This window comes from Hyla sarda, chromosome 1 (assembly GCF_029499605.1).
Source record: "Hyla sarda isolate aHylSar1 chromosome 1, aHylSar1.hap1, whole genome shotgun sequence".
Classification (NCBI taxonomy): Eukaryota; Metazoa; Chordata; class Amphibia; order Anura; family Hylidae; genus Hyla; species Hyla sarda.
Genome location: NC_079189.1, coordinates 134,271,954 through 134,285,730, shown reverse-complemented (window position 1 = coordinate 134,285,730; position 13,777 = coordinate 134,271,954). Strand labels below are relative to the sequence as shown.

The 13,777-nt window shown below is 40.3% G+C and overlaps 1 protein-coding gene across 13 annotated transcripts in view; it reads left to right on the top strand.

Moving 5' to 3' along the window:
• Nucleotides 1-13,777, top strand: part of RAPGEF2 (Rap guanine nucleotide exchange factor 2) — a 294,507-nt gene that overhangs the window by 260,681 nt on the left and 20,049 nt on the right. For all 13 annotated transcript variants that reach the window (XM_056561584.1, XM_056561566.1, XM_056561557.1 and 10 more), the window contains 9 exons: nt 6,122-6,299; nt 7,359-7,495; nt 7,813-7,971; nt 8,216-8,368; nt 9,052-9,216; nt 9,991-10,098; nt 10,191-10,394; nt 10,614-10,722; nt 11,851-12,097. In XM_056561584.1, coding sequence (XP_056417559.1) covers nt 6,122-6,299; nt 7,359-7,495; nt 7,813-7,971; nt 8,216-8,368; nt 9,052-9,216; nt 9,991-10,098; nt 10,191-10,394; nt 10,614-10,722; nt 11,851-12,097 — 1,460 coding nt within the window. The remainder of the gene's footprint in view (nt 1-6,121; nt 6,300-7,358; nt 7,496-7,812; nt 7,972-8,215; nt 8,369-9,051; nt 9,217-9,990; nt 10,099-10,190; nt 10,395-10,613; nt 10,723-11,850; nt 12,098-13,777) is intronic.

Here is a 13,777-nt window from a genome sequence, read left to right as displayed (position 1 = left end):
TACATTTAGAAAATGACCAGAACTTAGTCCTTAACCTCTTAACTACATTGGACGTATATGTACGTCATGGTGCCATGGTACTTAACGCACCATGACGTACGTTTATGCTCCGCCATGACCACCGGACCAGTGTTTACTTAATGCGTGGCAGGTCCCGGCTGCTATCAGCAGCCAGGGACCCGACTGTAATGGCGGACATCAGCGATCGCGCGGATGTCCACCATTCACACCTGAGATGCCGTGATCAATACAGATCACGGCATCTGTGGCAATGCGGTACTTTAAATGGATGATCGGATCGCCCGCAGCACCGCCGCGGGGATCTGATCATCCATAATGGTGGATGGAGGTCCCCTCACCTGCCTCTATCTACAGGAGTCTTCAGCTCTCATCGAGATTGAGCAGACCAGATCATATCATCACTGATAATACTGATCAGTGCTACGCCCTATGCATAGCACTGAACAGTATTAGCAGTCAAATGATTACTATAAATAGTCCCCTATGGGGACTATTAAAGTGTAAAAAAAATTAAAAAAAGTGAACATTTAAAAACATTTTTTAGTTAAAACATTTCATAAATCACCTCCCCCAATAAAAACGTATATCATCCATTTTTCCCATTTTACCTCCCAAAAAGTGTAAAAATAAATAATTAATAAACATATTTGGTAACGCCGCATCTGTAAAAGTTTGAACTATCAAAATATATTGCAAATTATCCCGTACAGTGAACGGCGTAAACGTAAAAATATTAAGTCCCAAATTGCTGCATTTTTGTCACATTTTATTCCAAAAAAATAAATAAAAAATGAATAAAAAAGCAAAACATAAGCATAAGTGGTACCGATAAAAGCTACAGATCACGGCGCAAAAAATGAGCTCTCATACCGCCCTGTATACGAAAAAATTAGAAAGTTATAGGTGGTCAAAATAGGGCAATTTCAAACATACTAATTTTGTTAAAATAGTTTGAGAACAAAACCTTCCAAAACTTACTAAATAGCAGTTTTCAATTTTCCCAGATAAAAAATATTTTTTGGGTTGCGCCGTATATTTAATGTAAAAATAAGTGATGTCATTACAAAGCAAAATTGGTGACACAAAAAACAAGCCCTCATATTGGTCTGTGGATGGAAATATAAAAGAGTTATGGATTTTAGAAGGCGAGGAGGAAAAAATTAAAATGCAAAAATAAAATTGGCCTGGTCCTTAAAGAGTAGCTATCACTAAACTAAATTTCCCTATTCCCCCTCCCCATCTGTCCCTGACACTAACTACATCTATCCCTGTCTTTATTTCTGCCCAAATCCCCATGAAATTACCTTCTCTAGAACGGCTGGAGGAGCTCAGAGTTGAGCTCTCTGGCGAGGACAGGAAGTGGGCGGTCCCGGCAGGCACAACGTCATCTCATCTGAAGCCTGGCCGGGAATTGCTTCCGCCCGTCTTCTCTCTCTTTCCTGCAGCTCGCGCGCTGCAATGAATGAGAAGAGGGAGATGCAGGGGGGCGGGGATATTTAAATTTTGCGTGCCACGCGCGAACGAGTGCTGTACTCTCTCTCTGCCTATATAGGAAACAGGCAGAGCACGAGCACCGCGCTCGTGCACGCGCGGCGTGCGAAATTTAAATATCCCCGCCCGCCATGTATCTCCCTCTCCTCATTCATGTGAACGCGCGTTTCGGACCACGCTTGGCCACGCTGCCCGGCCAGCGTTGGTCCGAACGTGCTGAACATGAGGGGAGGAAAAGTAATCCTGAGCCATGTAGGGTGACACCTAGTGGCCAGGATTACAAATGTAAAAAAAAAACACATAAAACATGATTATTTTTTTTAAAATAAAATATATTAGAAACATTTTTTTTTAACATAATCTTTTTAATAATTATTATTATTTTTTTTTATGAGAGTACCCATTTAAGGCCAAAATGGGCCTATTCCTTAAAGGGGTACTCCGCCCTTAGACATCTTATCCCCTATCTAAAGGAACTCTCTCTGTGCTGTAATGAGAGCGCGGTGCCGCAGCGGGGATCCGCAGCGGGACCGCGGCGATCTGACATCTTATCCCCTATCCTTTGGATAGGGGATAAGATGTCTAGGGGCGAAGTACCCCTTAAAGGGGTTATCAAGGAAAAAAAACTTTATATATATTATATATATATATATATTAATCAACTGGCTCCAGTAAGTTAAACAGATTTGTAAATTACTTCTATGAAATAAATCTTAATCCTTTCAGTACTTATGAGCTGCTGAATTTGATTTGGTCTTTTCTGTCTAAGTGCTCTTTGATGAAACGTGTCTCTGGAACTGTCCAGAATAGAAGCAAATCCCCATAGCAAATTTCTCCTACTCTGTGCAGTTCCCGAGACAGACAAAGATGTCAGCAGAGAGCACTGTTGTCAGACAGAAAAGAATAACTCAACTTCAGCAGCTGATAATTATTGGAAAGATTAAGATTTTTTAATAGAAGTAATTTACAAATCTGTTTAACCTTCTGGAGCCATAATATGTTTTTTTCCTGGAATACCCCTTTAACTTCGAGCCATTAAAGGTTGCATTCACACCACATTTTTGCAATACAGTTCCCGTATCAGGTTTAAACGGATTCCTCAAAACCTGACTAAACTGTATCAAAACGTGTGTACAAATTCCAACCCGTGTATGGTTAAAAACTGTACGGTTTGGAAAATGATGTCCGGTTGCATCCGTTCTTTAAGAAAATACTGTATATGTTTTTAACTTTTCACTCCATTTTGAATAAAGTTTCACAGTTTGATTGATTGAAATTCCAAGAAAAAAAACTGTGCAAAGTCAAAAACCGTATGGTGAAACCCGGATGGAACTGTACGCGCATACGGTTCTGTACGGCTCCCATTGACTCCCATGTTAAAAAAACGTGTACGGTTTAATACGTTTTTTTCACCCGGACCAAGAAACGTGGTAGTCTGCAGTTTTGGGTACGGGTAAAAAAAAAAAAGACAAAACCGTATAAGATGCATAACGGACTAAACCGGATGATGCGTTTGACATATGGTTTTCTTTATGGTTGTGTACGTTTTTTACCTTGAAACTGTATACGGGAACTCTATAGCAAAAACGTGGTGAGCATGCACCCTAAGTCTGTGGGGCCTCTCTGTGCTTGAACAGCATTCCATTTTGATAGGTTGCCAACATTATATATTAATATGTCCCAAAAGGCACAATTGTGATGTAAGCTAGTCTTATACAGCTCTTAACCACTTTTATATGGCAGCATATTGTCAGTACTTATAAGAATTTGTAGACGCACTTCTGATTTTGGCTTGGTGGGTCCAACATAGCGTTTTAGACGCACTTCTGATTTTGGCTTACAAATACTGGTGCAACAAGCTTCCATGTGAAAATGGCATTTCTCTTCAAGGTTATTCTGACACTTGGCTGGTTAGAATTCTAGCTTCCATTTCATGCAGAGCACAGTGCTAGAAATACCTACCATGATTTCTTCGCCATTGCTGACTGCATTACCATGGTAGACGGTTAAGTAAGGTAAAGAGCGTCCTTCCACTGTACTTGTGACTTGACCTGACTGTAATAATCATTACTTAACCTGTGTGGTACAGAGATCATGGCCTGTTCCAGGAGCAGCTGAGGACAGACCTTGGCAGCATTCTATAATGTATTCTCTGGTTAGCAGCGGCAAGAAGCTGCTTCCTGGATATGATCACATGTTGCCATAAAGCAATTATCTATGGTGGGCATTGCCGTTGCAAAACCAAAGAAAAGCCTCAAGGGATTTCTGTATTTAGAAAGAGATGATGTAATCTTTTATTTGCCTTCATGAAAGAATTGAGGATGGCTAATAAGGAAATATGGAAAATACTTTACTCTTAAAGCACAACTGTCATCAAATCTGGGCCATATAACCTGCACACAGCCTCTGTACTGTGTGCAGATAGTATATTAGGCAGTGTTTTACCTTCTGTTGGCCGTCCTTTATTACCCCAAAAAAACTGTTTTGATGGAAGCCACATACAGTGATTCACACACAGGTCCCAACGCATCCGCCCCTTCGCTTATCCCCTGTGTGCACCGTGACACGTGTCGTCATGGCAAGCGCTCGCTCCCATCGCTTAACTTCTTCAGTGCGCATGCCCAGTGCTAGAGGCAGGGAGCGCGCTTCCTCTCTGCCTCTAGGCACTGGGAATAGAAGCAACAGAGAGCACGTCTCTGGTCACTGGCACAGCAAGAAGAAATAAGAGGATAGCGGGCACTATTAGATATTCAGTAATAATAAGGGTGCACATCTGAATACATTTTTTTTGAACAGCAGAGCATGACAACACACGCTGCCGCGCACGCAGGGGGTAAGCGAAGGGGCGCATGCGTTGGGACCTGTGTGTCAATCAAACAGCAGTCTCAGCGCTGACGTGCAGGGGATAGGCGTGGCGGCGGCGGCGGGGCATTGCGAACCCCGGCCACACCTATCCGGCTGTGTGTGGCTTCCATCAAAATAGTTTTTTGGGGTAATAAAGGACGGCAGACAGAAGGTAAAAACACTGCCTAATACACAATCTGCACACAGTACAGAGGCTGTGTGCAGGTTAGATGACAGTTGCACTTTAAATGGGTACTGCAGCCAGAATTAACTTACCCCCTATCCACAGGATAGGGGATAAGTAGCTGATCACGGGTGATCAGACGCTGGGGCCCCCTCGATCTCCTCAAAAGGAACCTCGTCCCACTCAGTCAGGAGCCATCTAGAGGTAGACTGCACACGCTTCATTGAAATGAAGAAAAACATATATTTCTAACAAAATAGTTTTCATTTTTATTTCTTATACTGTTATCAATGATAATACTTACTTGACAGGTGAGTGGGTCTAGGAAAGTCAGCCTTTGGCCTAAGGTCCTGCAGCCCATGACTACCTAGAACAGTTATGGTCAAACTGTGGCCCTCCAGATGTTGCAAAACTACAACTCTCAGCCGATGGCTGTCCGGGCATGCTGGGAGTTGTAGTTTTGAAACATCTGGAGGGCCACAGTTTGGACATCACTGTTCTAGAAGGACGTGATAGAATTAGTTCTCTGTGGCAGCTAGTGCACATATGTAGGACCTTGGTCCATTATGTCGTCTGCAGGAGGAGTACGGTCATCTGTTTCCTAGAATATTATTACTAAGTCATTCATGTTTCATCAACACTTTCAGTGTCAGGGAAGTCTGTGGATGTTAACTACGAACTGATATCACTTGTTTTTGCAAGGGTTCATGGTAAACTAAAAGAAAAACCACATACAGTATGACATTTAATTTCTCAAGGCTGTACTATATTTTAACATCCGGATGGACCGGATAAATACTTTTTAGCAGGCTTTAGGAAATTTCTGTCTTTGTGAACCCACAAGCATCAACTAAATAAAGGAAAAACGATTTGTTAGCCTTCAAATGCATACTATACTAAGGATGCATTCACACAGGGCAGATATGATGCAGAATTTCTGCAGTTAGTTTGGCAGTGGCAGATAGGTCCGTCACGCCCCCTCCCATAGGCTTGCATTGAGGGGGCGGGGCGTCACGTCACACGGGGCGGAGTCGTGATGTCACGCTCTTCCGCCATTGTGGTCGGGATCCGAAGCCACAAGCAATGCCAGTGTGAGGAAGAAGCCGTACAGGTGGGTGCTGCAGTCGAGATCCCGGGGGTCCCCAGCAGCGGGACCCCGGCGATCTGAAATCTTATCCCCTATCCTTCGGATAGGGGATAAGATGTCAAGGAGTGCGGAGTACCCCTTTAAGAAAAAAAATAAAACTACTAAATGCTTTGATAAATGTCCCCCTATGTAGTTGTAGATAGGCTTTGCTTTGTAAGGTTACAAGTTGTTACAGTATTATTTATTGGGTTAGGTGCAGAAATGATGGTTACGTTTAGGCACTGGAACGCAGTCTTTTCTGTTCTGTAAAATCAGCCTGCTATTGTAAAACTTGGGAATTCTCTACATATGCATATATCACTTCTAAGACAATAATTACTGTATTTGTTGTACTCTTAGGTTTTGCCTGCCTTAAGGCAAAACCATATGATTTATTTATTCACGGCCACTGTAGAATCTTTTATTGATACCTTTCCTTCTGTTCTTTTAATCAGGCCACAGAAAGTGAGCCCGGAGATATGGACCTGAGTGGGCTACCAGAGACTGCTGTGGACTCTGAAGATGACGACGATGAAGAGGACATTGAGAGAGCATCCGACCCTTTAATGAGCCGAGACATTGTGCGTGACTGCTTGGAGAAAGATCCCATTGACCGGACAGATGATGACATTGGTAAGCCTTGTTACCAGCAGTGACAGACATCCTCCATTTTTAATCCTATTTGTTGCTGACATCCGCATGTCTCCGGTAAAGGTCATGATCCTGGAATCAATCACTAGAACTACTCGAAATACTGGAACATGATAAATGGAAAACCCGCATCAATATGTATAGTCATAGACTGTAGTGTGAATTTACCTTGCAACTGATCCATGTCCTTGTGATAAGTAATAACCCCCGGTCCCAGGACCTTGCATTTTATTTTATCTGTGCTGCAGTCCAGGATTTCTATGGACTTCCTACAAATTACTGTGTAAGGATCTCATCGCTGCACACATTATGTTCCTTCCATGGACAGTCTGGTCTCACGATTCTTTTAATTTCGTTCTTCCATCTCCTAAAAGTGTCCATCTTAGAAGTTGAAGTTAAGAAAGTATTTTAAAAAATTGAAATATAAGCTAATATAATTTAAAGAAAGCATTTCATAGAAAACATAACATAGAAGTAATTGGCAAAGTCATGGCTTCATGTAAATACACTATCTTCTGTAACCTAGATGCTTTTTAAGAATAATATTCTATATCAGTTACTATTACTTCTCTGTCCTTACTCTTTCATCTGCACCCTCCAATATGCAGCCTTGGATCCCTGCTCTTACAACTAGTATAATATCCCAGATGAGATTCTCCCAATTAAGTTTCCAGTTGTAGATATATGCAAATGTTTTTTTCCAAATAAACAGCCTTTTTTGTCAATAATCCACTATATGTTCTTTTCCATTCCCTATACAAGGTGCTCACAGTCATGTGACACCTAATCCCTCCAAGGGTAGAAAGGATTTATAAAATTAGAAAGGATGCGTCATCGGACATGACTAACATAAAAGCTAAAGGTTACCTAATATGTTACAGTTTTTATGCTATAAGTGATATCTTTCTCAGGTTTTGTCAGGTCATTAATATGTATTTGTCAGGAGTTTTCTGTAAATTCTTCAGAATATTGTGTGTAAATAGTTACCTCTCAATATATATTCACAGGTTATCATCTATTTTATACATTTTTTTTCTCTAGAACAACTCCTGGAGTTCATGCATCAGCTGCCAGCTTTTGCCAACATGACGATGTCTGTCAGGCGTGAACTGTGCGCTGTCATGGTGTTTGCTGTGGTCGAGCGGGCAGGAACTGTCGTACTAAATGATGGAGAGGAGGTTAGAGATTTGTTTTTGGGATCTTATTACATAACGCAGTCTAACTTTGTATGAGAAGTGTGGGGATGATCAACAGACTGGTGACACTGTGTGCAGTCAGTCTCTTGGTACAATAGACCATTAAATAAAAAAATATAAAAACTCTTTTAACCATCCTTTTTAATAAATCGCTTTATGGGTTATGTCTGATTTTTCTTTGGTTGATTTGTTAAGCCTGCAAAGATGAACTACTGAGAGATGAGCATCTCAATATGTAAATGTGTTCAGCATGATTTTAATAGCATTTAATTTAATTTTCTCTCTTTCTGGCTGTATAGCTCGATTCCTGGTCAGTCATTTTAAATGGTTCAGTGGAAGTGACATATCCTGACGGGAGAACAGAAATACTTTGCATGGGAAACAGCTTTGGAGTCTCTCCAACCATGGAGAAGGAATACATGAAGGGAGTGATGAGAACCAAAGTGGATGACTGCCAGGTATGTAGGTGAAGATCTGAGCCAGACTGCACAGCATCACTTTGCCTCTGACAGTCTGGTTCTGCATATGATGTTAATAGGCATATCCTGTGTATAGTAATCTCCTGCCCTACCCCTGTACCTGAATTTAAATGTCAGATTTAACAAATATTTGGTTCTTTTGTTTCTGGACCTTTCTTACAATGAATGTGTATAATTGTGATTTCTTCTATGCGTCATGTAAATTGCTATCTTCTTTCAACAGTTTGTTTGCATAGCTCAGCAAGACTATTGCCGCATCCTGAACCAAGTGGAGAAGAACATGCAAAAAGTAGAAGAGGAAGGAGAAATTGTGATGGTCAAAGAGCACAGAGAGCTAGATCGTACCGGTACCAGAAAGGGCCACATTGTTATCAAGGTAATAGAAAAGCCTACACTTGTAAAGCCTTAACAAAGAATGCTCTCCAATACATTGCTTAAAGGGGTTGTTCCAGCTCACTCCACTCCTCCCAGTGCAATTTGCATAACTCCCATAGACCTCAATGGAAGTTGCATGGGATACTCTGTTTACCTAACTCCGAAAGTTTCGTAAACAGCCTTGCTTGCAGGCGTAACTGTTTAAGTCAAAGGGAACTTCTCCAATTTGGCTTTTTGCTTGCCTGACCACCGTCAGGCACTGCAAACAGGCTAGAGGAGTAGACAAAGGCATAGTGGGCTATTTTGGACACATACTGTGCTTTGGCAAAATTTTCTTTCTTTTTTTTTCTTCTTTTTTTTATTATAATATTTAGCAAAAAATGCTGCTGGCAGATATTTGCTGAAAGCCGGTAGTGATAAATAAAATGCAGCACAAGCAACTTGTGTTTTTTTTTAAATTTTATTTATTTATATTTTTTTGCTGAAAATGCCTGAGAAAATTGTCAAAAGGGGGGAAAAAAAAACACTTGTAAATGTTTATTTTTACACTCCAGAAATAAATGCTGCAAAATAACAATGTGTAATGAAGGCAGGCCGTGTGTTAGTTTTTGTTTCCTCATATGTGGTTTTGTGCTGCTTGCTGTATTCTTTTACTATATGTTTGAATTTTTAATTCCTCTGTAGGGGACTGCAGAAAGACTAACCATGCATCTTGTAGAAGAACATTCTGTGGTTGACCCAACTTACATAGAAGATTTCCTCCTAACCTACAGAACATTTTTGTCAAGTCCCATGGAAGTTGGGAAGAAGTTGTTGGAGTGGTTTAATGACCCTAGTCTTAGGGACAAGGTGAGAGGAAAATAATGTTGAAATTGTAAAGTAGAAAAGAGGCTGACCACTGGAAAACTGCAGATTTGGGGGAGGATTTAAAAATTCCTATCTTGCAAGTAGCTTTCCAGGAAGCGATTGATTGTCTATCAATGCCATAAGCAGTCAGTAGTTCATTGGCAGGGTGCCAACACTCATCAGCTATTCGGTGACAAAATTACACTTAAAATGCAGCCAGAAGCAGTTGAATACTGCAGCCTTAGCTCTTATTCACTTCATTAGGGGCTGAGGCTGCAGTACCCTGGCACCGGCACTACACAGTACAGTACAGAACAACCTTCTTCCAGGTCTGTTCTCGGTGTAGTGTCGGCAGCGAACAGCTGAAAGGGCTGAGTTGCGGATGTCGACACCCTGCTGACCAACTATTTACAGTCTACCCTGTAAAGTTGACCCATATCACAGGTAATAGGTGTAAAAATGTGTAGTACAAGTGAATGGAAACCACCCTTGGTAGCTAGTGCTACATCTATCAAAAGTATGGCTTATGCTCATGCAAGCACATGTAAACAATAAAGAAGTTACAGCATTCACTCAAATGCCATAGCCCCCTTAAACAGCAGATTAGTGGGGCTGCTAATAGTATAATTGACCATTTTATTATAGAACAGTTGAATTTTTACTGTTTAGATTTTAGTATTGGTTAAAAAAAAATGTTGGCTACATTTTTAAATGTATTTTTTATCTATTCATGCTGAGTGTGGCTCTTTTTCATACATTCTATCATTTACCTTACAGGTGACTCGAGTAGTGTTGCTGTGGGTAAACAATCACTTCAATGACTTTGAAGGTGACCTTGCTATGACTCGATTTTTAGAGGAATTTGAAAATAACTTGGAGCGAGAGGTAATGTTTATTCGTTATTTATCTTTTGTGTCGCTTATTATTTTTTGATTAAATTTACCAAGGTTTTAATGCTCTTTCATTTTGTTCTTCAGAAAATGGGTGGACACCTGAGGCTATTAAATATTGCATGTGCTGCCAAAGCAAAAAGAAGATTAATAACGCTAACTAAGCCGTCTCGTGAAGCCCCTTTGCCTTTCACCATGCTGGGAGGGTCAGACAAGGGATTTGGTATCTTTGTTGACAGCGTGGATCCTGGAAGCAAGGCTGTTGAGGCTGGCTTAAAGAGAGGGGATCAGGTATGGTAGACCACCTCTGTGAGAAATCTCAGCTACTGACTGCTGGGAAAGAAAGGGAAGAAAGAGCAAGTTCAATAATTCATGTCAATTAAATCTATTACCCAATGCAATCCTTATACATTAAAGGGAAAAAACTGCACCAAACATTTTTTTCTCAAGAAGGTAAATGTCACAGCTTGGATTATTAATCACGTTGAGTTACTTGCCCTTTACTTGTAGATACTGGAGGTGAATGGTCAGAATTTTGAAAACATTCAGCTAACAAAGGCTATGGAAATACTGAAGAATAACACTCACTTGTCTATCACTGTGAAAACCAATTTGTTTGGTAAGTGGAGTTCATAGAAATAACATTTACTAGAGATAGCATGCTCTACTTCATTAATATATATTTATGATTTATATAAATCACAAAGCAACATGAATGTGTTTAAATTCTGTTGCTGTCTTTTAATTATATAAATTTACATATGTCCATAATATTAATGTTTTTATAGATATATATGTGTATATATGTATGTGGGTGTGTGTGTATGTGTATATAATATTGTAAGGATTTCTTCCTGGGGATAGCTCTGGGATCATCCTTGACACCACCACAGGACATGTTTCCACTTCAATCAGCAGGCAAACAACAGTACTTTATGCAAGTCCAGCCCCTCGCCAGCTTTATTAGACAGGTTGCAGGATAAATAAAAACATAAGACAGGAAAAAACAAAACCCTAGACCATCTAGTCACTAACTAAACAATCCAGCATGCCCTGACTACCAACTGGTGGGCTTTTCCCGGCCAGTTAAACTTATGCCTCCTGCAACCTTCTACTCACTGTTCACACACAGCGTTTGTAACGTCTTGTTGTGTGTCTCGTCCACATTTCACTGTTGGGGCCACTCACAGCTCGGGCTGTGTGTTCCTGACCAGGAGCCCTGCCTCCCCCCACAGCCACTTTACTGTCTTCTGGGGGAGAGCCCAACTATTGTCTGACTTCCTTTTAAACACACTTCCCCTTTCTGCTACCTCATTAATTAGGCCACAGGTTGAGGTTTCTCCAGGGTTAGCTAGGGAAATACACCCTTCCCTTGCCACAGTGTCACAATATGTATGTGTGAGTGTGTGTGTGTGATATATATATATATATATATATATATATATATATATATATATATATATATATATAGATAGTACCAGTAGATTCTGCAGCTCCTTTAATCTGCCTTTTACATTAATATTATGTAGCCCCCACTCTATTATGCTGCCAAATAAGATCTTACCCATAAATGCATGGACTCCACAAGAGTTTTGAAGGTGTCCCTGTAGTTTTTGGCACCAAGCAGATCCTTTAAGTTTCCATTGTCACAAGAAAAATCAGTGTTATTCATTTTTAGCTGTTGTTTTAAGGCTATGGCTCTTTTCGTTAATACAGTTTGTCTTTCCTGGTTTGTTACTTCCTCCAGTCTTTAAAGAGCTTCTAACAAGAATGTTAGAGGAAAAGAGAAACAGCGCCCCACATTTACCCAAAATTGGTGATATCAAGAAGGCCAGTCGATACTCTATTCCTGATCTTGCTGTTGATGTTGAACAAGTTATTGGACTTGAAAAAGTCAGCAAAAAGGGTAAAGCCAACACAGTAGGAGGAAGGAATAAGCTGAAGAAAATTCTCGATAAAACAAGGATCAGCATTTTGCCTCAAAAGCCTTACAAGTATGGATACATGTTTATGGTCTTTTTCTTTTATCATCACTGTTGAGTATTTGTATTATATAATCCTTTTTCAAAAATTCTGATGAAAACTAAGCAGGTTGTCAACTGTTGAAGTTATCTGTAACCTCTTCAAGGTCTTTGTCTGAAAGCAGTATTCCAGCCAAAACCATGTATCTACTGCATAGATAAGTGTTAGGTCAGTTGGAAATGTGTACAGCTATATTCATATTCATTTGGCACACGGCAGACTTGCATAATGAGAGGTATATACAGACATGAACAAAATTGATGGTACCCTTCCATTAAAGACCAAAAAACCCACAATGATCTCTAAAATAACTTGAAACTGACAAAAATAATAATTAAATTGTACTGAAAATTATTGAAAATAAGACATTGCTTTTGAATTGTGGTTCAACAGAATTATAAAATAATAACAATAATAATAATAACAATAATAAAAACTGGCCTGGATTAAAATGATGATAACCTGCATTTAATATGTTGTTGCACAACCTTTTGAGGCAGTCACTGCAGTCAAGTGATTTCTGTAACTCTCATTGAAACATCTGAACTTGTCCACAGGTATCTTGGCCCACTCCAAGAAAACTGCTCCAGCGGTCGCAAGTGTGAATGGTGCCTTCTCCAGACTGCATGTTTCAGCTCCTTCCATAAATGTCTGTCTGGAATCTGTACGGGTTACAATGAAATCTCAAGACTATCAAGGCATTCTGGGGCGCAGTGTGTTGCCCATTGTCAAGAAGCTTGGTCTCAGTCACAGGTCATGGGTCCTCCAACAGGATAATGACCCTAATAAACGGAAAAAAACACAGAAGAATAGCTAAGAGCAAAACATTGGACTTTTCTATGGTGTCATTCTATTAACCCCGATCTGAATCCTATTGAACATCTGTGGAAGTAGCTGATAAGTGCAGTCTGGACAAGGCACCTTCACACCTGAGACAGCTGGAGCAGTATCTTATGAGGAGTGGGCCAAGATACCTGTAGACAAGTGCAGAAGTCTCATTGAGAGTTACAGAAATCACTGAATTGCAGAGACTGCCTGAAAAGGTTGTGCAATAAAATATTAAGGTCAGGGACAATCATTTTGGTCTAGGCCAGTTTTATTATTTGTTTTTTATGACTCTGTTGAACCACAATTCAAAAGCAATGTCTGACTTTCATCTGTTGTTTTCAGTAAAATTTTATTAATTATTACTTTTGTCAGTATGAAGTTATTTCAGCGAGCATTGTGGGGTTTATTGTCTTTAATGAAAGGGCATCAAAAATGTTGTCAATGTCTGTCATATCGGGTCGGTCCCGGCGGCTATCAACGGGCGGGACCCACGGCTGCTACCGGACATCACCGATCGCGGTGATGCCCAGTATTAACCCTTCAGACTTGGCGATCAAAGTTGATCGCTGTGTCTAAAGTGAAAGTAAAACCTTCCCAGCAGCTCTGTCGAGCTGATCGGGGCCGCCATAGAATTGATCAGTGTATTCAATCAGTGTAATGCATCTTATAGTCCCCTATGGGAGCTATAACATTGCAAAAAAAAGTGTAAAAAAATTGTTAATAAATGTGATTGAACCCCTTCCCTAATAAAAGTTTGAATCCCTCCCCCCTTTTCCCAGTTAAAAACAAAAACTATGTAAATAAATATAAACATATGTGGTATC